Raw genomic sequence first — 20,534 nt, 5'->3', positions numbered from 1 at the left:
TTCCTCGATTCTCGTACACCCATAAAGCATAACATAGCCTTTATTGAAATTTCCTTTACTCGAGCCATAACTGATTCACAAATACACCTCGAACTGGAACCATTAGAGCACATAATCGTGCAATCAACTATTTAATAGCGGACTCCCCCACTTGGCTCGAAGCCATAAATCAAAACACGCACCATAACTCATAACGCATACACTTTATTGCTGCCATAATACCATAGTGAGATTAAACTCAAACCTTCATAAACTCATGAAAACACAGACCATCTGGTACCTTGAATCTTCTGCAAGACTCGCATTTATTCCTTGCGACAGTCAAGCCCACTCTCTTAAGCGACTCAAAATTCAAATTTCAACACTTATATTTCACTTGTAAATGAGACCTTCTAAAAGACACATAAGGATCATACAACCTAGGAATACTTCGCAGGAGATAACCCACTTGTTTTGCCTCCAACTAACATTTCTGTATACCTTCCACCGTCATAAACTGTACGCAGTCACTTAGTCTTCCTGAGTCTGAATTCATACCGCAACATGAAATTTACTTCACTCTCAACTAGGAAACATGAAAAGATCCTTAACACGCCCATAACTCGGAGCTATACCTCAAATCACGATGGAATTCAAGCACCTAATAGTTCTTCTATCCTCCCGCAGACCTTTCTTGTCGAATCAAGATTGTCACTTATATTTATTTTTTTTGTTTGGAGCAAGTTATGTGCTTGTTGTTGCCCCTCATTTTACTTTTCTTAACCCGAAAATCTGCTGAAAACAATCTCTTTGTCTTCTTGAAAGTAAGGGTAGGTCTGCGTACATACTACCCTCTTCTCACGTTCCACTTGTGGGATTTTATTAGGTTTGTGGAGCAGCCGAATACTTTCTATACAAGAGTGCATAAGTCTTCGACAACTTTTAATTCAATAGCGTTATGCCCCTTACTAGAAAAAATACATGAAATGGAGAGCCCTTTTATCATGGAGGTCCTTACTAATTTTCAAATTCAGCAATGGAATTCTCGAGTAAATATGTTATTCAAAAAAAATAAAGATAGTAATAATAATAACAAAGCAAATGAAATTCTAGCATGCCATCTTAACACATTAAACCTTTAAAAAATGTACTTTATTAAGTTCCTAAAAATTGATGTGCAAAAGTGAGCCAACCACAGCAGCCACTGAAAAATCTGCAAACGTTATAATTATGGAACAGTCGAATACTTTCTATACAAGAGCGTAGGGCAGCTCAAGCACATGTGTAGCCTAAAGCCAAGTTTAATATGAGGCTTAAAATTTTAAAAGACGGTTGAACACTTAAAGTAATGAAATCTTGGAGAAATAAAGTGGGAGAAAAAGGTGAATAAGAATATGAGAGAGAAAGAAAAAAAAATATAGAAATTTCTGAAATATGAAGAGATTTGGAAAAGAAAAATTAACTTGGACAAACTAAAGAAGGAAATTCAAATGTTTACACATTATCTAATAAAAGAGTAAAAAGCTAAATTGTCAAATCTACTTAAATTGAAACATCGACAAAATAATTTATCTACCCAAATTTTTAGTAAATCAAATTGTTACTTTTTTATATATCTAAAAAGTTTTATTTTCTTTATATGAAATTTTTTACTTTTTGTATTAAAAATACTAAATATTATTATTTTTTTAAATACCCATAAAACTATTATTTTTTTTTTAAAAAAAAAAGAGATCTCCAAATTTGGGGACCTAAGGCACAAGCCTTACTTGTGATAATAGTAGAGCCACCCCTGCAAGAGTGCATAATTCTTCGACAACAAATGTCTAAGTATTATGAGAAAAAAAATAATTAGTTACACTATCAACGCAATTTAATTACTCTATTTTCTATATTAGCATATCACTTTTAATATGAAGAGCTATCTCAACTTAACCTAATAATATAAAAATTCTTTATGTCAATACAAAAAATAAAATAAAACACTTTAAAACATTAGCCTTAAATTTCTGCTCAAGCTTCCTCATATCTTGGACTAGATAATGTTTTCATTAAATCAATAGGAATACATTTTGATTTACCAAAAGAAACAATATTAAATCAACATTATATTGGAAACTGAAATTCAGTAACAACCAAAATTAAATTGAGAGAGAGAACCTAAGCGTCAGATTCCTATTTCAAGATTTAATATACGAATACCAATGTGTGAGGCTAGCTGAAACTGTTCCAAAACTAGTATATATACGACTCAAAAACTTGTTATAAGTTGAAAACCTCATTATATAACTTGATATTTCAATTACTCTCAATTGATCAGAATCAAAAAAACTATGTATATGGTCAAAGTTAGTCCAGCTGGCAAACAAGATGGATCCCTTTGGGAAGAAAAGGGAGGAGTAGAAGTAGCCCAAATTTTTGTTTCTCACTATGATGACAAAGTTGTTGCACTGCAATTCCTTTTCTTTGAGAATGGGAAACTAGTTTTGTCAAAGAGACATGGTGTTGATAATTTATGTGAAAACTTCAATTCAGTTGACCTGGATTATCCCTCTGAGTTTCTTACTAGTATAAGTGGTTCAGTTCAATTAACAATGAATGGAGATAGTTTTTTGAGCTCAATATCATTTGGCACCAATAAGGGTTCCTATGGACCAATTGGAAAAGCTTCAGCTGCTGGCAATATTTATCACTTCAACTATCAGATAGGAAATGGTCGTTCTATTGGTGGATTTCATGGCAGCAAATGCCGTTATGGTATTGAGAGTATTGGGGTCTATGTGAAGACCATCAACATTTTTAATATCCTTCAGTTAAGGGAGAAGAAGAAATGGTAGTAGAAAAATTGCCGATATGGTATTTGGGTCTATGTTAAGACAATCACAACCTCCATGATCCATTTTAAAGATCCTTCAGTAAAGAAGAAGAAGGAGAAGAAAGACGACGACAATCACAATCTCCATAATCCATTTTAAAAATCCTTCGGTAAAAAGAAGAAGAAGAAGAAGAAATTTGCAAGTATTAGTAATAGTAGTAGTTGTAGAAATTTAATTCAACTATCTTTTACAAATTTCCAAATGATCTTGGTATTATAAATATCTGCCTCTATTTCGAATATGCACTTCTCAAATTTCAATGAGAAATATATGCAGTTTACTTAATAATTTTGTACCGATCCTTGTTCCTTTACCCTACTCTAATGATGTTGTCTGCTTTGGGCTTAAACCTGCAAAGTTTTAAAATGTGACACTGGGGTCTGTTAACTTATATACCTAATATCTTGTGTTTTGCTGATGTGGGACTTTGTCTAAAATTTGGGGTGTTACATACACCCCTCTTATGGACTCAGCGAGGACCCACAATCGGCAAGGCTGAAACAAAAGTGACTTTAATACTATTTGTAACAGCTTGCTAGTAATATTGTTCGCTTTGGGCTTAAACCCGTACGGCTTTAAATCGCGATAGTAGGGTCTAAGGTTTGTTAACTTATATACCCAACATCCTTCTTGTGTTACATACACCCCTCTTATGGACTTAGCGAGGACCCACAATCAGCAAGGCTGAAACAAACGTGACTCTAATACCATCTGTAACGGCTTGCTAGTGATATTGTTTGATTTGGGCTTAAACCCGCACGGCTTTAAAACGCGCCAGTAGGGTCTAAGGTTTGTTAACTTATATAACCAACATCATTCTTGTGTTTTGCCGATGGGAGACTCTGTCTAAAGTCCCGCCTAATCGTAATTTGCCTAAACTCAGTTGATCTTTGACCCACCATTGATGGGAGACTCTGTCTAAAGTCCCGCCTAATCGTAATTTGCCTAAACTCAGTTGATCTTTGACCCACCATCGACAAGGCTGACACAAGAGTAACTCTGATACCATATGTAACCGACCACCCCACTAGGGATATTGTCCGGTTTAGGTCTAGGCCCGCACAGTTTTAAACGCGTCACAAGGGTTTAAGGTTTGTTAACATATATACCCAGTATCCCTCTTGTGTTTTACCGATGTGGTAACGTAATATCATGCAAAGTTGCAAACTTGGTGTTTGAAGCGTTTCAATAGAGGTGTGTGCTTTTAGAAATTCACTGAAGGGGAGTCTTGGCATAATTGGTAAAGTTGCTGCCATGTGACCCGGGGGTCTCGGGTTCAAGTTGTGGAAACAACCTTTTGCAAAAATGTAGGGTAAGGTTGCGTATAGTAAACCCTTGTGGTCTGTCCCTTCCCCGAACCCCGCACATAGCGGGAGCTTAGTGCACCTGACTACCCTTTTCTTTACTGACCAACTAATGAGATTCACATCAGGTAAACCCAATAAGAGGGTAAAAACGATCTCACCAAGAAGTTCTTTATTCCCATGACACGAACCCAAGAACTCACTTCAAAAGTGAGAGATCACAACCATCCTACCACTCCATGGTACAAGTAGTGTGATTTGTTATGCAAACTTGGAGTTTGAAGAGAACAATTATATGGATATTGATTTGACATTAATGGAATGATATTCGAAACTCTGATGGGACTTATGTTAAATGGTAGATTTTGTCCCTGTTGTTTAGATTCAATCAGAGATACTTGAATTAATATCATAATGTTTGAATTCATTGTTCAAATAGCTCAGCAGTTATGCCCTTGGTTGAAGGGTTAAAAATCTTACCAGAAAATTCGAAGCACCAAGCGAAAGAAATCCATTATCTTTAGATATCTGCTATGGAGAAAGAACAGTACTGCAAGAATATTTTTATGTTTACAAGCAACAGTAATGCAAGGTTCTAATAGCTTCAATAAATCAAGGACAGAATTGGTAAGCCTATAGTAACATATATTTTGCATTTTTGAGGTGAATTAATGTTTACTATTACAATACAAGTAACCAGTACTTTTAATGTCCAAAAGCTTGCTCAACTAATCACATTTAAATGTATGTACAACAACATATGTCAGCTGAAATATCATCAAATATGGTACCTTGTGTGTTACGACATTACATGCCCCAGATCCCTCGAGCTGATGCCACTTTGTTGCTTGGCCGTGATGTTAGTTCGTATAGTATTCTGGAAAATATGTCCGAGTATCTTGGGTCACCAAAAAGCATCTCCGCAAATGCATTTTCATACACTAGTAGAAGAGGCTTGTTCTGTGGCTCTGATACAAGGTTTTCTAAAATAGTTGCTGCTTTCCTGCACACTTCTGGTACTGGATGTGGCATCTTAATCACTTTCAACAGTCTATCAATAGCCCTGAAGTTCAATTTAGTGGATAAGTCATTCAGATATAAAAGTTAATAAAAATATTATGACTAGGTCAGTTAGCCTGTCTTACCATCGTTCACTAGCCAGCTTCAAACGGCAGTCCATATTTATTTCGGCAAGGTTATATAATGCACCAATTGCAGCTGCTTGAGCATCAGTAGCTGGTTGGCTCATGATATCAACTAAACGTTTATATATCTGCGACGCACAAATTAAGGTCAATGGGTTTTTTGAATATTCACATAGTACATATAGGATCTCTAGAATAAGGGCTGTCGAAAAGGAAGGATATCAACCTGCGAAGCAGAAGGAAGTAGGAAAGGTTCATTATCAGGATTTATTATAATACGACCAATTAATTCAGCAGCAGCACAATGCCAGGCCTTGACAGCAGATCCCAACACTCCCATGACAGCCTGGACAGCACGTTTCTCCCTGGATAAAGATCGAGAAACTCAATTCAATTTGACTTACAATAAGCGAAACAAAAACTACAAAGTCACACACTTACGTCATTTTGATAAAAGAAGGTTTCGAGGAACTGAAGATTCGGAGATCTATCAATGGACCTATATTCACTATCGTCTCGAGGGCATTTGTGACAAGTTCTTCATCCTCTGTTAACATAAGAATCCAAAGATGACAAAAAGCACAAGAAGCGTGCTCAAAAGAAAATTACAGAAAACACTTAACATTCAGATTAAGAGAACTGCATTTTAACAAATTCTTCTTTGTGCAGAGTAGGACGTATCTAATTTGATCGTCTTCTTTTTTTAAGGGGTTCTTTTATAGGGCAGGTTGGGATGCAGGATGAATGTAAAGTCTATCGAATTATAGAATAAGTCAAGACATCATCGGAGACTAGGAATAATAAAAATAGCCGGGCAGGTATACTAAAGTCAATGTGTTACACAATGGAATGAGTCTTCTAATGGATTCCAAGCCATTTCGTTAGACTTCACCAAGCTAGTAGAGCAACATTATATTCAAGTTTTACATCGAAGGTGTCAACTCGAACTGCATGAGTACATCCAATAGGTTGATATGAGAGAGAGAGTGAAAGAGAGAGAGAGAGAGAGAGAGAGAGAGAGAGAGAGAGAGAGAGAGACTGACTAACAAGTACAAAAGCTATATAGCGGACTGGAATATGTTTGAAAGGTTTGGATAGGTTTTCAATGGAGATACAAGACATAATTTCCACTTCAATTATAACAATAAAATATTTCCACTTCAATGGGAGAAATTAAACCCAGAATATTCATTGGGGTAGCAGGTCAATTGGAGACATCAACTCGTCAAAGAAAGACAATTTCAAAATCCAGCTAAATTATAACCATGAAGACAACTTAAGAAAAAGAGCACCAGATAGGCAGATACCACATATGTCAAACATTATAAGTTTCCGTAATAGAAATGTGCCATTGCACAGATGTCAAGCTTGTAAGCACAACATAGAGAACATAAATATCAAGCAGAGTTTCCTTCACACCTGTAACATAATCTGCCAGACATTGGAATAGAGTTTCTAAGCAATGTCTATGCTGGCCCATGATGACTTCATTATCTGGCATAAAAGAGAAGTTGCGGAGAATGTTTGAAGCAGCAACGGCGCACTGCTGCTTTTCAGATCGCCCCTCCTCATCCAAATTAAATAAGCCATCTTCCTCAAACCACCAACCCGCAGGGCGAGACTTGGTATTACTCTTCTGAACAGATGAATCTCTGTTGGCAGCTCCAGAACCAGTGCTGTCATCAGGGATTACAAACAGTTACAGAGATCTCATGCACTGGAAATAAAGAACGTAAAAAATATTAAAGTAATAAAAGCTTATAAAAGAAGAGACCGGGAGATTGAAACCATCCTGAGTTACCTAGGATTAGGTACAGATTCATTCGAGTTCAATGCTTCATATCCAATTCCAAATCCAGTAACAGCTGAATGTGCACCCAAAAGCCGCACACGAGGTGCCTTTACAAGTACCCTTGGCAACGCTATATCACGCCAATCATCTATCTGTTTAACAGAATATTGACATTATCGTTCACACACAAAAAAAGTAAAGAACAAATAGAAGTTACACAGGAATCACATGTTATGTGGTAGATATCAAGAAACATACAACTTGAAGTAGAGCATCAAGCAATCCAGGAATTTTGGCAAGAGGAGTTGCATCCTTACGGATGTCATCTTTCTCCTTGAATGATAGCAAAGTGAGCGTATTTAGTGCCCATGTCAGCTCACCCTTTAATCCACTTTGAAGAGCTAGAACAATCCTTTTATTATTCTGTTCTGGTAAAGTAAAACAAAACTTTAAGATAAATAAATAACAAGCATGCAAGATAATGGGCTGGCATCATCCTATTTCCACAGCCTTATCAGAATAAATGCCTCTAATTTTTTCTCAAATTTAACACGTAAGTCAATTTTTCAGTACAAACATCCTCTTACATAAATCTTGAAGGAATTTTAGCTTTATAGTTAGTTGAGATAAAAAACAATCTGGTTCACTTGGCTTGGGTTGACCATGGGAAAAGCAAATACCTTCCTGCTTTAACATGCAAATCCTACACATTACTCTTTCATTTAGTTCTAGACCTAGTTTGCTGATCATACAATCATAGATCAAGTACACGATGTCACTCTATTCAACTCCCATAATCGAATATACATGAGTAAGTAGTCAATGCAGTCGAATCATGTGCTTCAAGATTTATAGTGTCCAAAAATAATTAAGTAAATCAATGTATGTTCTCTCTAACAACTTAAGCTTTTAGATAAGATGGCCACACATTTTAACATGATATTAAAGCAGCCAGAGGTCCTGGGTTCGAGTCTCACTGACACCTATTATCAAAAAGAATTTCCACATGTTTTGGCCCATGAAAAAAAAAGAGAGGGTGTGTTGATACATACTTAATTAAATAAAAGTATGCTCTCTCTAACAGTTTAAACTTTTAGATGAGATGGTCAAACATTTTAACATATAGCATTCCCTCTTACAAGTAGAACGATTTGCATTCCATCTTCGGCTTAAATAGACTGGTCGTGGGAATTTGGACTCTCCATGTCTTCAATTTTACGAAACCTTATTAATACCCTATTTTCTTTTGTAAATAAAAACACAAAGTAAAAGAAACTTTTTATTTCGGAGAACGAATATTAAAGGGGCAAAGCAAACAAAAGAAAAATAATTCCCAAGTTTCAAAACCTCAATTAAGAGTGAGTTTTTACCTTTGTCCCTAGGTGACACTATAAATTTGTAAAACTGAAGTAAGTAAAGAGGGGTAAAAAATGTTGGAGACATAATGAGAATCTTTGTATCTCACTCTACTTGGGGCTATCTAGATCACATCCCAAACAAGAAGATCATTATGTCTCGTAACATATGGCTTCAAAGAATTTGTCGTTGATCATGTACTGTAATGGCTTCTTTGGACCTTTGGGAAAAAAAGAAAGAAAAAGAACTTATTCAGCCCATCAGCCGAAACTAAAACTGCAATGATCCAATAGGAATTGTGTCAATAGCAACATTATCTTCAAATGAAAAGATGAATTACCAATTATTACTCCTTCCATCCCAATTTACATGCACTCTTATAGTTTTGGGACATCCCAAAATATTTGACATTATTCAATTTAAATCACTTTCAAGAATTCAAATGTCATTGAACCATTCAAATTTCAAACTGATGTGATGGTTTCTTTATCAAACTAATTTTTCAACTAAGACTACAATATCTTTTTATTTTATGAAGTAAGGGGAATTTTAGGTTAGGGGTTGTAGGTTAGGGTTGTAGGTTAGGGGGTAGTCAAGCATTTTTCCTCGTTGTGCTGGCTAGTCTGATAGTGTTTTGTCTAGGACTGCTAGCGGTTTTTGTTGTGTTTCACATTTTGGCCTTTCTATTTATTTATTGTCTTTTACGATGCTAATTCTATTTTTCAGGTTTCTGTTGTTATTACGGATCTATTGTCTATGAGCCGAGGGTCTCCCGAAAACAGCCTCTCTATCCCTCCGGAATAGGGGTAAGGTCTGCGTACACTCTACCCTCCCCAGACCCTACTTATGGGATCCTACTGGGTGGTTGTTGAAGTAAAGGGAATCTTATAGATGGCATCCAGAAGATGCAAAAAGTACAAAAAAGAGAGTACATAGCAAAGGAATCAGCTATGAGCAGAAAAAAGCTAAGCAAGAGCTAGGAGCTAACAAAATCACAAAACTAAAGAAGTTAATATGGCAATATGCAGGATCTAAGTTGTGCCAACTATACAACCATAAGGGTTGTTTGGTATAATGGTGGGATATCCCATGGGATTAGTTATCCCACCTTCTATATGGGATAACTAATCCCACCATTTTGGGGTAAAAGTTATCCTCGAATTAACTAATACCCCAAACCAAACATAGGATAAAGTTAATCCTAAACTTTATCCCGGGATTATCCTTATCCCATGTACCAAACGACCCCTAAGAGACATCTAGCCTTAAGAACCATAGGAGGAGTTGATATCCCATCAAAGCATCTGGGATTCCTTTCTGTTCAAACACAACAAACCAAGACTATAATATCTTCTTATCATCACATAGGTCTGAGGCGGTTACCAGGCTTTTTTCACATTGCTTTACATATATAGGTTGAAAGTTCCAGATTGTTAATTATCAAGTGGAATGAAATTCTCTTTAGCTTCAAGTTTTGCTCCATTTACTCAAGTGTATTGTTGGACTTCCATGTTATACTGTCCACGCTCAAAATGTCAAGTCATAAGAGTGTGGGGTTATTAGAATTTAGAGTGTCCTGAATTGGTTGCGCGAATGGGTTGTTGCTCCTTATATGGTCTTTGGTATCCTCATATCTTGATCCATATTCTTTACAGGTACAACACCTTGATCTTTCCTTACAGACACATTCCTATCAAATAAAGTCACACCTCTAACCATTATATATTTCAAATCCCTAAGTTTCACATGTCTATTTTGCTCTCTAATTCTCAACCTCCTAGTCATGACCTAAAATTGGAACATAACCAGCGGATAAAGGCTGATATGATGTACAACTCACAACAAGAAAGCTCAAAATTTTATAGTATCCAATAAAAATTAAACATGAAAAAGCACAAAGATGCTTCCTTTTACAACTTTTTACACCAATAAATTCATGAGTCAATGTATTCAAAGATATTTGGAACTAACCAGCGAAGGCAGAGTGAACTTGCAGGGACGGGCCGAGGAGAGTTGAAGGAGCTGCTGAGTCAGCTGCTGCAGCTGCTGCTGCGGCTGCGTTGCTGTTTACGCTTCCCAATGGCCGCCCCCTTTTCGCCGGCGGTGCGGCGGAGCCACCCGTTGATCCGCTTAGCTTCGCTTGCTCTCTTTTCTGCATTCTCTTTTTCTCCTATGTTTTTCCACTGTGAAAAGTCAAAGAACTTGGTGCGAGGAGGTCGGGTTTCGGATCTTGCAGAACTATGGGCTTAGCATTTTATTTGGCCCAAGTTATAGCCCATGGACTTAAGCATAGGATATGGGCCAATCTCAAAGGGAGAAATTCAAAAATAGCCAGATTTACAAATGTTCGTTCAAAAGTAATTGAAATTTAGCCACTTTTCATGTAAAGATAAATTTGAACAAAAACACTGTTCAAAATCCGGAAAATACTCCAGCATAATATACTAGAATTCCAGCATAAGTATACTGGAACTCTAGTATATTATAATGGAGTTCCAGCATAAGTATATTAGAACTCCAGTATATTATACTGGAGTTCCAGTATAATATATCGGTCTAGTATAATATGTTGGAAGTTCATACGTAGGTGCTCCAATCTCCAGTATATTATGATGGAACTTTCCGCCTGTTGGAGTTCCAGCATGATATGCTGGAAGTTCATACACAGGTGCACCAATCTCCAGTATATTATGTTGGATCGGTCCTTGTTGCGGCAAAATAGTGGCTATTTTTCAATGACTTTACAAACGCTGGCTATTTTTGAATGACCAGTCCGAAAATTGGCTAGCCCGTGCTATTTTAACAATTTCAAACCCTCGTCAACTAAAATAATTGTAGTATTATTGGGCCGTGTAGACGAAGGTGTAGTTGAAGTTTAGAAAGAAAAAGAAAAATTAAGGAATCTTTACCCAAATAGCTGGTCGAACTCACTGTTTATTTTTCTAGCCCGTATACATAAATTATATACGAATACACATATTATACATCAATTATACATATATTATATCATCTGTCAGCTATTTTAAGTTTAAACGCATGGGTAAGTAGTTATTTAAGTTAATTCTTCAAAATTTGAACCTAAATAGGCGTCCCCTAACCATTTAAATTAAAAGTATATAATATATATAAAATTGTGTATAATAAATATATAATTTATATATACTAACTTTAAAAAGTAAATAGTGAATCTGCTGGTATTTTGTAAAGATCCTTTGGAAAAAAGTTTGTAGAAGTTAGATGCTTGGAGAGTTATAGTTTTTCTAGGAAAAAAGCTTGTGAAAGTCAAACAATTATGAGTAGAAGTTGAAGATTTGAAAAACATCACATGAAATACACCTTCTAACTAATAATTTTTACTTGAAAAAAAGAAGCATAATAGCCTAAATGGCACCTATACTTGTGTCACTTTGTCATTCGGGTCCCTGTATTCAATGAAGTTTCATCCAGACACCTGAACTCAGTCAAAACATATATTTTAAATCTCTCTGACCGTTGACTAAGCTTATGTGTCATTCATTTTGCTAAGTTAGAAAAACGAGTGATTACATGCTCTAAAAATGAGAGTGGGTATATTTATTTGATTTTAAAATATTAAAAATATTAAAGAATAACCATAAAAAAGAAAAAGAGTAAATTAATTTTCCAACCCAACCCAAGTACTCTACGCGTTTCCCCACCCTTCGTCCTTATTCCCCCTGTTTCTCCCCATCTTCTTCTCCCCCCCCCTCTTTCCTGTTTACAGCAAAATAAACGGGTGGTTGCCAAATAATATAGCAACAAAATTAATAGTATAAAAGAGAGAAGAATTTTCTTTTAGGGAATTTAAATAAATAGATCTATTAATCGGGTTAAAGTTTTTAAAGATATCAAGAAGTTATGGCCAAGTAATTTTCGTGTTCATCAGTCCATTGTGGTCATGGTTTTCCGAAGGAGTTTGGTGAGTGGAGAAATAGGTGGTGGAGTCCGCTAGTAATTAATTTCCAGCGATCTGATTTTGCTTTGTGGTGGTCGACAGTGTAATACTTCCGGCGATGGTACGTTATTTGTTGGTTTTTCCCCTTTTTATGTCTCTGTAAATCAAGATTACACTTGTGTCTCTGTAAATTCTAAGTCCTTTGTTTTTTGTCGATGGTACGCTAGTCGTTGTTGCAAGATAAATTTCTTTTTTTAAAAAAAATTGAAGAATTTTATGTATAAGAATTGGGGTTTAAGATTGTGCTCAGAAAGGAGGAAAGAGAGCAAAACGGTGGAGGCGACTCCGATTTTCCGGTTGTTTCACGGTGATAAGGATCGCCGGCAGCATAGGAAGATGATGATGGATTTGAAATATTATTAAAAATTAATTTTTAAATAAATAAAGATGTGGCATTGATTTATCTGATGTGGACATCATATTTCCTCCATGTCAGGCGAGTGACCAACACGTAATGCCGAAGGAGTTTAAAATACATGTTTTAACTGAGTTCAGGTGTCTAGATGAAACTTTATTGAATACAAGGACCGGGAGGACAAAATGGCACAAGTACAGGTGTCATTTAGGCTATTCTGCCAAAAAAAATTCAAGTTCAAATTAAAAGTTTTGAATTCACCACAAATACCAATTTTCAAGTTGAAACATCATTACATAACATACTAGTGAAGTTATGCCCGGGCATAGCCCAGGCTCAATAGCTATGTGAACAATTTGTGTATATATCTTGATTTAATTATTTCTCTGTCGATTGTTAACAGTAACACCAACTTTTGGTAATGTTTTAAAAGGATCTCAGACAACTTAAGTGATGGAATATTATTGAAATTTCTTAAAATTTTTGCATGCATGTAGGCAGAAGTTTAGTGACAATCTATTTTAAATTAAGAATCTAAACAAGAAGGTGTCACGGAGATATTGGTTTTTCGAAGTAGTACTGCTAGAGTTCATCAGCAACACGATTGCTTAATTCAAGAATCTTTCTTGTGCCTTGAGGTGTAAGAGGTAGTGGCTTTTTAAAAAAAAAAATTAAACAGTCATCATTGATCATTGATGTGCAAAAAGTTACAATTTGAGGTTAGTATCCCAAACTTTGTACATGTTCATTGAGACGTGACTATCACTCTTTATGAGGAAGTGGCTTTAAGTATTATGAATTTGTGATTATTTTTATTTTGAGGGCATTTTCATAGTTTTTCTTCTTCTTCAGTTGCGGTTCCATATCAAGATTCTTCGATAGTTTAGAAAGATTGTCATTATCAAAACTTTTGCCCTTCTCTTTTTGAAATTCTTCAGAAATATTGATATATTGGCTATGGCGCTTTGTGGGTTGGGTCACGGGAGGAATAAGACCGTAAGAGGAAGTTGGTAATGGTTAAATTTAAAATTATCATTAGATTCCTTTCTGGTTAGTTTTTCTTTATGTTTTGTAATGATTACATAGAGAAGCTAGTGCACTAATTCACATTATTAACTTAAAAATATTATCCAGATGTAAATTTATTGTTCTTTTCTTCAACTATTCCTACATTTTTCTTTTTGTTCTTCCTTTTTTCTCCGTAACTCTTGCTTTCTTGTTAATTGGATATGATTTTATTTTATTTTTTGGTCATAAGAGGGGTTCTTCTTGCTAGATATATTCCTAAATTTCTAAATTTCAGTGGTTGATGTAAACTCAACTGAAAATTCTAATGGCCAATGAAGAACAAGTAAATGTGAGCAAATAAAAGTTGTCTTCCTTCTTCAGTTTTTCATCGGGTCATCCAAATCCATGTGAGGTACACGTGGCTTGTTAAAGTTAACAACAAGTTTTGAAAATTCTGTTAGTTTTAGGGCTCAAGGACCGAATTCAGCTATTTTTTAAAGGACTATATCTATTAAGGGTGACATATGAAGGACCAAAAAAACCAACCCCCAATACAAGCTCAATACAACAAGGACTATTTTGATATAACATTAAAGGCTGCTAGTGGAGCCTATGTTAGAGTCATCCGTGACAAATGCATATCAAAAAGGAAGTTCAGGTGGGGCCATATGAGAAAAGGTACACACACTGTACCTCTAAGTGCAACATAGTTAAAGCACAAAGTAATTGCAATTTTACCAAAATAACCCTGACGATCCCAAGCTCCTCAACTTCCCCTTATTAATAGTAGGAATGTATTCTTTTTCGTAATTATAGTGTTCGAATTAGTTTGAATGTATCTAGACTATTTTATCCGATAATTTGCTATCTTTTTCTGCTACTAAAATATCGAATTACTCTATCCATCCAGAGTTAAAGCATGGGAAATTTTGATGCTTTGATCCTCTAATTCGTACTCATTCTTTCTTTGTTAATCATTTCCATCCAGCGAGAAATGATAGAGGGCACACTCAATCATTTTTGGAGTCGTATATGTTTACCAAAAATAGGAATTTCGGTCAAAGCTTTATTTTAGAAGAACTCGGGTTACTGATAATCAAATATAGAATAAGTAAAAGAAATTGAGTTTAATAATAGTAAGATGAACATAAGAAAGCAAAGTAATCAGTATATTCCAATAGTATTTCGTGTCCTTACAAATGATTAGTCTTCTCCTTTTATAGCTATTTCTAGGTAACACGTTTCGCTTCTACCATAATCGAACCATTATTGTCAATTAATGGCATTTAATGACATTTAATGTAATGTTACAATCATCAATCATATTTGATTCAATATAGAATCCTTAACATTTTCTGTATTTAATGCCCAATAGTACGTATCTATACCTTATTTACTATCAGATTCATTCCCTTCCATCATAAAGAGGTTCGAGCACCTATCCTCCTTGCTTTTTATCTGAACGCTCGCTCGTGCCTGTTGAAGCTCGGGTCTCTTTGATTATTCTTCATCACCTATCCTTCTTTAACTGGTCCACGTATCATGACGTATCATCTTATAATGAATTTCATATATAAACTTAATTTTTCCCAATACAGATAGTACCCTCACTTGCCATTTATTCATCAATAGAATATTTGGGAAGTGGACCTCATTAAAGTGGGGATATTTGCCGCCATTTAATTTTTCCTTGGAACTGATGCTTCAACTGTCTCTTCCATTTAATGTCCATGACATGTGGCGTCTCCTGGTTGGCTTTGCAACCTTTCAGCACCTCTCATTATGATATTTCCATCATTGCACCTTTTCCTTTGACGGTTGCTTCTGACTATAAATATAACTTTTTACCTTTGTCCTTTTCACAAAAGTTTAGAATATTCAATTCTAATTTTCTTCTTCCTCGTACTACTATGTCTTCTGCAAACCCCAACCCTCGGAGAGTCCCCATTGTTGACAACCTTTCTCTTGCTCCTATTAGAAGTAGAAGAGGAGGAATGCTTCGAAGTTTAGGGTCTTCTTCATCACGAGACCCCTCTATTCCTTCATCGAGTTCTACTCCTCCTTCCAGAACTAGAGGTTCACTTTCTCAAAGATATTCATCTAGGACTAAAGAACCCACTGAACCTCTTCGTGAACCTTTAGTAGATGAAATTGTTCCTGCGGAACTATCTTTCTACAATAATAGAGAATCCATTAGAAATCAACTGTCTTCATTATATCGTGCTGATATCTACCCGACTCAAATCACTGAAGGTCTAATTTCAATAGTTCGTAGAGATTTCCATTGGAGCCATGACTTCCCTTTTATAATCCCCAATGCGAACCAAAGAATCACCTCCTATTTAACTGGGTTTTCTTTCATTTATACATACCCTTTCACGTTAGGTTTCAAACCTGCTATTTACCCTATTATCCTCGAATTCTGTAGCTTTTTTATGTCCGTTTAGGACAAATCGGCCTTATTGTGTGGAGGGTTGTTGCTTGTTTGAGGCATTTGGCCAACATGGCTGGTATACCTTTTACATTTTTTCATTTAATCCATCTCTATTCTCCTAAACTCTTTCGCCAAGGAGTCTTTACTCTAGTGGCAAGGAGCAAAAGAGTTCTGGTCAGTCCTGAAGACAATAGAGACTGTGGCTGGTATGCCAGGTTTGTTGCTACCCCACTGTTGGTTTAGTGAGTGATGGAAATGTTCCCTTCCCTGAGAAGTGGAATTTTGCCTGTGAGTTTTCATTAATAAGTTTCCTGTACCTTTTTCTCAATTTTGGTGATCATCTTTTAATTTCCTTCTTTTTCAGCAACCATGGGGGTTGTTGATGAAATTCCCAACTTCTGTGGTTGGGTAAGAAAGCTATTAAATATTGCTCCAATGGATGGTAGGTCTTAGAAAAAGCTTTCTCATCGATTTGGTTGGAAAGTAAAAACTCACGGTAAGAGTTTGTTTTCATAGATTTACTTATTACTTCCTTCAGAAATTATTTTGATCCTTCTTTTTGTCAGAATTTCCCATTCGAGGCATAAGTGCTGAGGCCGTCGTGACTTTCAGAATTTCTTTAAAAATGGCCCAAGAGATAATTTTGGGTTCTTCATCGAAGAGGAAAGCTACTATTGAACAAGACTCTGAGGAGGAAGAAGAACAAGATGGGGGTTCTTCGATAAAAAGGCCACGAGCTAGAAGAAGAATTATTTCAGATGATGAAGCATCTCCCCTCACTCTATTCCTCCCACCGAGCCTGTTGAAGCCTCGTTGGTGATTTCTGATGACGATAATCCCGCTACTGTTCATGATTCTGCTGAACAGCTTTTTGCCCGCAGGTTTGGTAATGAAAGTTTAGGGCCAATTTCTGATGAAGCACCCCTTGCTTCTTTTTCTATAACCGTTCCTGTGATACCCCATTTTCCAGTCGTGATTGTTACCGTTACTGCTCCTCCCCAAGTTGTTTTGACTCCCCAAGCTGTTTTTACTTTTTCTACAGTTCCTCCTTCTACAATTCCTCCTTCAACTATCCATCACACTGAGGTTGGTTCCTCAAGTGGAGGTGAAGCTATGAAGCAAGTTATCATCGAAGTTCCTGCCGAGGGTGATCTTTTGAGGAAATCAGGATGAGCTGATGTATGGTTGAAACCTTTGATTGGCCCAGTTGAAAAAGCTAAGCTTGAGATCCACAGTTCCTTGACCTTGATGAATGATATAGTGTAATCTTCTTTAAAGGTATCCTTTTTCAAATTTTACTTCACCCTTTTTCTACTTTCAGGGTTCTCACTTTTTCTTTCTTTTTTTTTAGATCAATTTAATTGGCACAAAGATGATGAAGAGGGTTTCCCAGAGCAATTAATGCAAGACTACCAAGTGGAAGTGGACAATTGGAAGGAACAATATGAAAGTCTTCAAATCGACATAGAAATATTAAAAGAGAGCAAATGTACCTTAGAGCAACAGGTTAGGGTTTTAACTTCAGAGTTGGCGGAGATAAAGCTTCCTCAAATCAAGCTGGTAAGGATAATAATCTTCTCGAAACTTTTTTTTCCGAGCAACTTTCCAAGGCTAGTGAAGAAATCAGAGAGTTAACGGCTCTCTTAAGTGAGAAAGAAGCGTAAGCTGGTGAACTCGTGCAAACTCTGACTCAAATTCAAGAAGACCTCCGGGAAACTTCTGATAATGTTCGTTCCTTAGAAAGTTCACATGCTTCTCTTCAAACTTCTTAGGATTTTGACTTGGTTGAGAATGAAAAGCTTAAAAGTAAAATTGTTGACTGGAGAGAGATTACGAGATTCTTGAAGATAAAATGCAATTGAAGTGAGTTGGGATTTTTTAAATACTCACCATGATACCCTTATGGAAGTTAGCCAGGAGAATTTTAACTTGGAAGCTGAGTTAGCCAAAATAAGAGAAACTATTGAAAAGACTCAACAGAGCCAAGACTTTTCTTCTCCTGTGACTGAAACTTCTGGAAATGTTGAAGATGATATGGGTAAGGTGAGTGTTCCAATTCCTTCAAGTCAAGTTGAGCCTGCTGCAGTTGATGACCCCGTTTTGGTTCCTTCTTCAACTCCTCAGTGACAAGTTAATGATATGTGACTCCTTTTTTTTTCTTTTGGTGGAATGTGGTTACAACCCTTGGTCCTATTTGAGGGTTTGTTGATAACATCAAGTCCCCAGAACTTTTTCGGGCCATTTTGTATAAGTAACTTCTTTAGTTTATGACTAAGTTCATACTTGGTCTAAACTTTTCAATGTTAAGAAGTTTTCGTAGATATTTTTTGAACTTCTGTCTTACCTTTATATTTAAAGACTTATTCAATAATTTGCACTTTTATTTTGTAAAATGCTTTTAACTCCATGAATGTTTTAGATCAATCATGAATTTTTAAATAAATTCTATAACTTCTTCGTAACTATTTTCCTTACAACAGATTTCAAAAAAGAAAATAAAACACAAGGTTTTTATTTATAACCCGTTTCAGTACATTGTCTTTGACCTAACTATGATAAGGTTTTTCTTTAGTCTTAGCTCGTAACTTTGCTCTGCACTTGACTCATTCAATAAGTACACTTTTCAGGCTTGAACTTTGATTATTTCCCAATCTTCTTTGCCTTCTTTATATATATTGTAAGCACGTAATTTTTGCCCTATGAAAGAATTACTCCCAAAAAATTCAAAATAAAAGGATTTTCCTTGATGTGCAATTTTGAGAATTTTGTGACATTTTTGGATAATTATTTGTATTTGTCTGTGCATGTTTATTTGTTAAATTAATAAAAAAAATACAAAAATATGTCGCATTTTGCATGTAGGATTTAATTCTACAATTGTTAGTAATTAAGTTTGTTTTGCAAAAATTGAAAATTACAAAAATAGGCATCTTTTGCATTTTTAGCATTTAATGTCCAATCGTACAATTTTATGGTTAATTATTACTTAATTGTGCGTTAATTGTTATTGGGAGTTAATTTGCGCTTTTATAACTTAATTTAGTTCTATATAATAATTTAAGGATTTTTAGAATTTAGTTTTAGAAAATAAAAGAAGAAAAGAGAGCAAAAATATAAAGAAAAACGGAATTGGGCCTCTTCTTCAAATTCAAGCCACAAGCCCAAAAAATATCCAACCTTTCCCATGACCCGGTCCATTTTGAATCGGGTCGACCCGGTCCATAACCCAAATACCCAACACCCCATATCTTACATTTGACAAAAAACAAACAAAACAAAAAGAAAACAAAACCCTAAACCTAGACTAACCATCCACCCCCCTTCCTTATCTTCTTCTTCTCCATCACAAGCGAGCAACCATGGTTCCCCCCCGGTTGCTGCTACCCTGCTGCCCAACGTCGACCACCCTCACACGACCCCCCCTCTCCATCGAACGAGCTCCAAATGATCCCAGCTGTTTCTTCCTCTTCGTTTCAGCTGCGCCGAGCTTGAGCTCAGGCTGCCATGGCTGCCCAAACCACCACCTTACGACCAACAGTCCACCATCGTCATCTCCATCCCCAGCCCGTCTTTAAACCCAGCTCCACCATGACACCATCGCTGCGACTGCACCCGCTGCATTGCTGCGTCACCACCTGCTGCAGCCGCTGCTTCGTCATCTTTCTTCGGCACCAACGAACCAGTCCAAACGACGAGCAGTTCCGTCAAAATAAAATAGTCCATCGTCGACGATCATCCTCGCACCATGAACAATCCAACATCCAGCTCGCTTCAGCTGCGTCTGCTGTTGCTGCGTCTACTGCTGCTCCGCCGCTGTTGCGTGCTGCTGCTGGCGACTCCATCGTGCTGCTGTTTTTGCTCACCATAGCTGCTGCTCACCATCGCACACACACGGAGGAAAAGCAAGGCAGTCCGGTTAAAGTCCGGCAAAGTTCGTCAAGGATAAAAGAGAAAGTGGGTTTTTCGTTGAGTCGAGATCCGGTACGTCGAGTTTTCTGTCCGAGTTTTCCGTTTCCGTTCGTCGTTGGTCATTTCCGGTTAGTTGATTTTGAGTTTCACTTTTGTCCGTATTTTGTTTTTGATATTCTCAAATCTAAAATCGGTAAATGTTTGATTTTTGTTTTGTTCATGTTCATTGTTTTATTAATTTTTCAGTTTGTTCATGTGAAGTTGTTAGTTTAATGTTGTTAGATTCAAATTAAAGTTTAATTAATTATTTTTTCAGTTTGTTTCATGTGTTGTTATGTATTTTTTTTTCAGAAATTGTTAAATCGTTTTGTTGTTGTTTGAATCCGTCATGTTTTGTTGTTTA

General features: G+C 36.2%; 2 protein-coding genes across 2 annotated transcripts; one reads left to right on the top strand and one right to left on the bottom strand.

The window, feature by feature from the left end:
* Positions 1-2,312: 2,312 nt before the first annotated feature.
* LOC104214906 (inactive protein RESTRICTED TEV MOVEMENT 1-like) lies at positions 2,313-2,816 on the top strand. The gene has a single exon (XM_009764631.2). It carries the CDS (start codon positions 2,313-2,315, stop codon positions 2,814-2,816), a length of 504 nt encoding a protein of 167 aa, XP_009762933.1.
* A 1,958-nt stretch (positions 2,817-4,774) lies between these two features.
* Positions 4,775-10,633, bottom strand: LOC104214905 (armadillo repeat-containing protein LFR). The gene is made up of 8 exons (XM_009764630.2): positions 10,424-10,633; positions 7,355-7,524; positions 7,106-7,248; positions 6,724-6,980; positions 5,746-5,851; positions 5,531-5,669; positions 5,305-5,432; positions 4,775-5,222 (listed from the first exon to the last, which is right to left on the bottom strand). Exons 1-8 carry the CDS (start codon positions 10,608-10,610, stop codon positions 4,967-4,969), a joined length of 1,386 nt encoding a protein of 461 aa, XP_009762932.1. The 5' UTR covers positions 10,611-10,633; the 3' UTR covers positions 4,775-4,966.
* Between the last annotated feature and the right edge of the window lie 9,901 nt (positions 10,634-20,534).

Source organism: Nicotiana sylvestris, chromosome 1 (assembly GCF_000393655.2).
Source record: "Nicotiana sylvestris chromosome 1, ASM39365v2, whole genome shotgun sequence".
Lineage (NCBI taxonomy): Eukaryota > Viridiplantae > Streptophyta > Magnoliopsida > Solanales > Solanaceae > Nicotiana > Nicotiana sylvestris.
This window is presented reverse-complemented; position numbering and strand designations above follow the sequence as displayed.

Coding starts and splice junctions, on each gene's coding strand:
- LOC104214906 (XM_009764631.2), top strand. CDS start 2,313: ATGTATATGGTCAAAGTTAGTCCAGCTGGCAAACAAGATGGATCCCTT.
- LOC104214905 (XM_009764630.2), bottom strand. CDS start 10,610: ATGCAGAAAAGAGAGCAAGCGAAGCTAAGCGGATCAACGGGTGGCTCC. Junction 7,249..7,354: donor TTGATGCTCTACTTCAAGTT/GTATGTTTCTTG, acceptor TCTGTTAAACAG/ATAGATGATTGGCGTGATAT. Junction 5,433..5,530: donor TACTTCCTTCTGCTTCGCAG/GTTGATATCCTT, acceptor TGTGCGTCGCAG/ATATATAAACGTTTAGTTGA.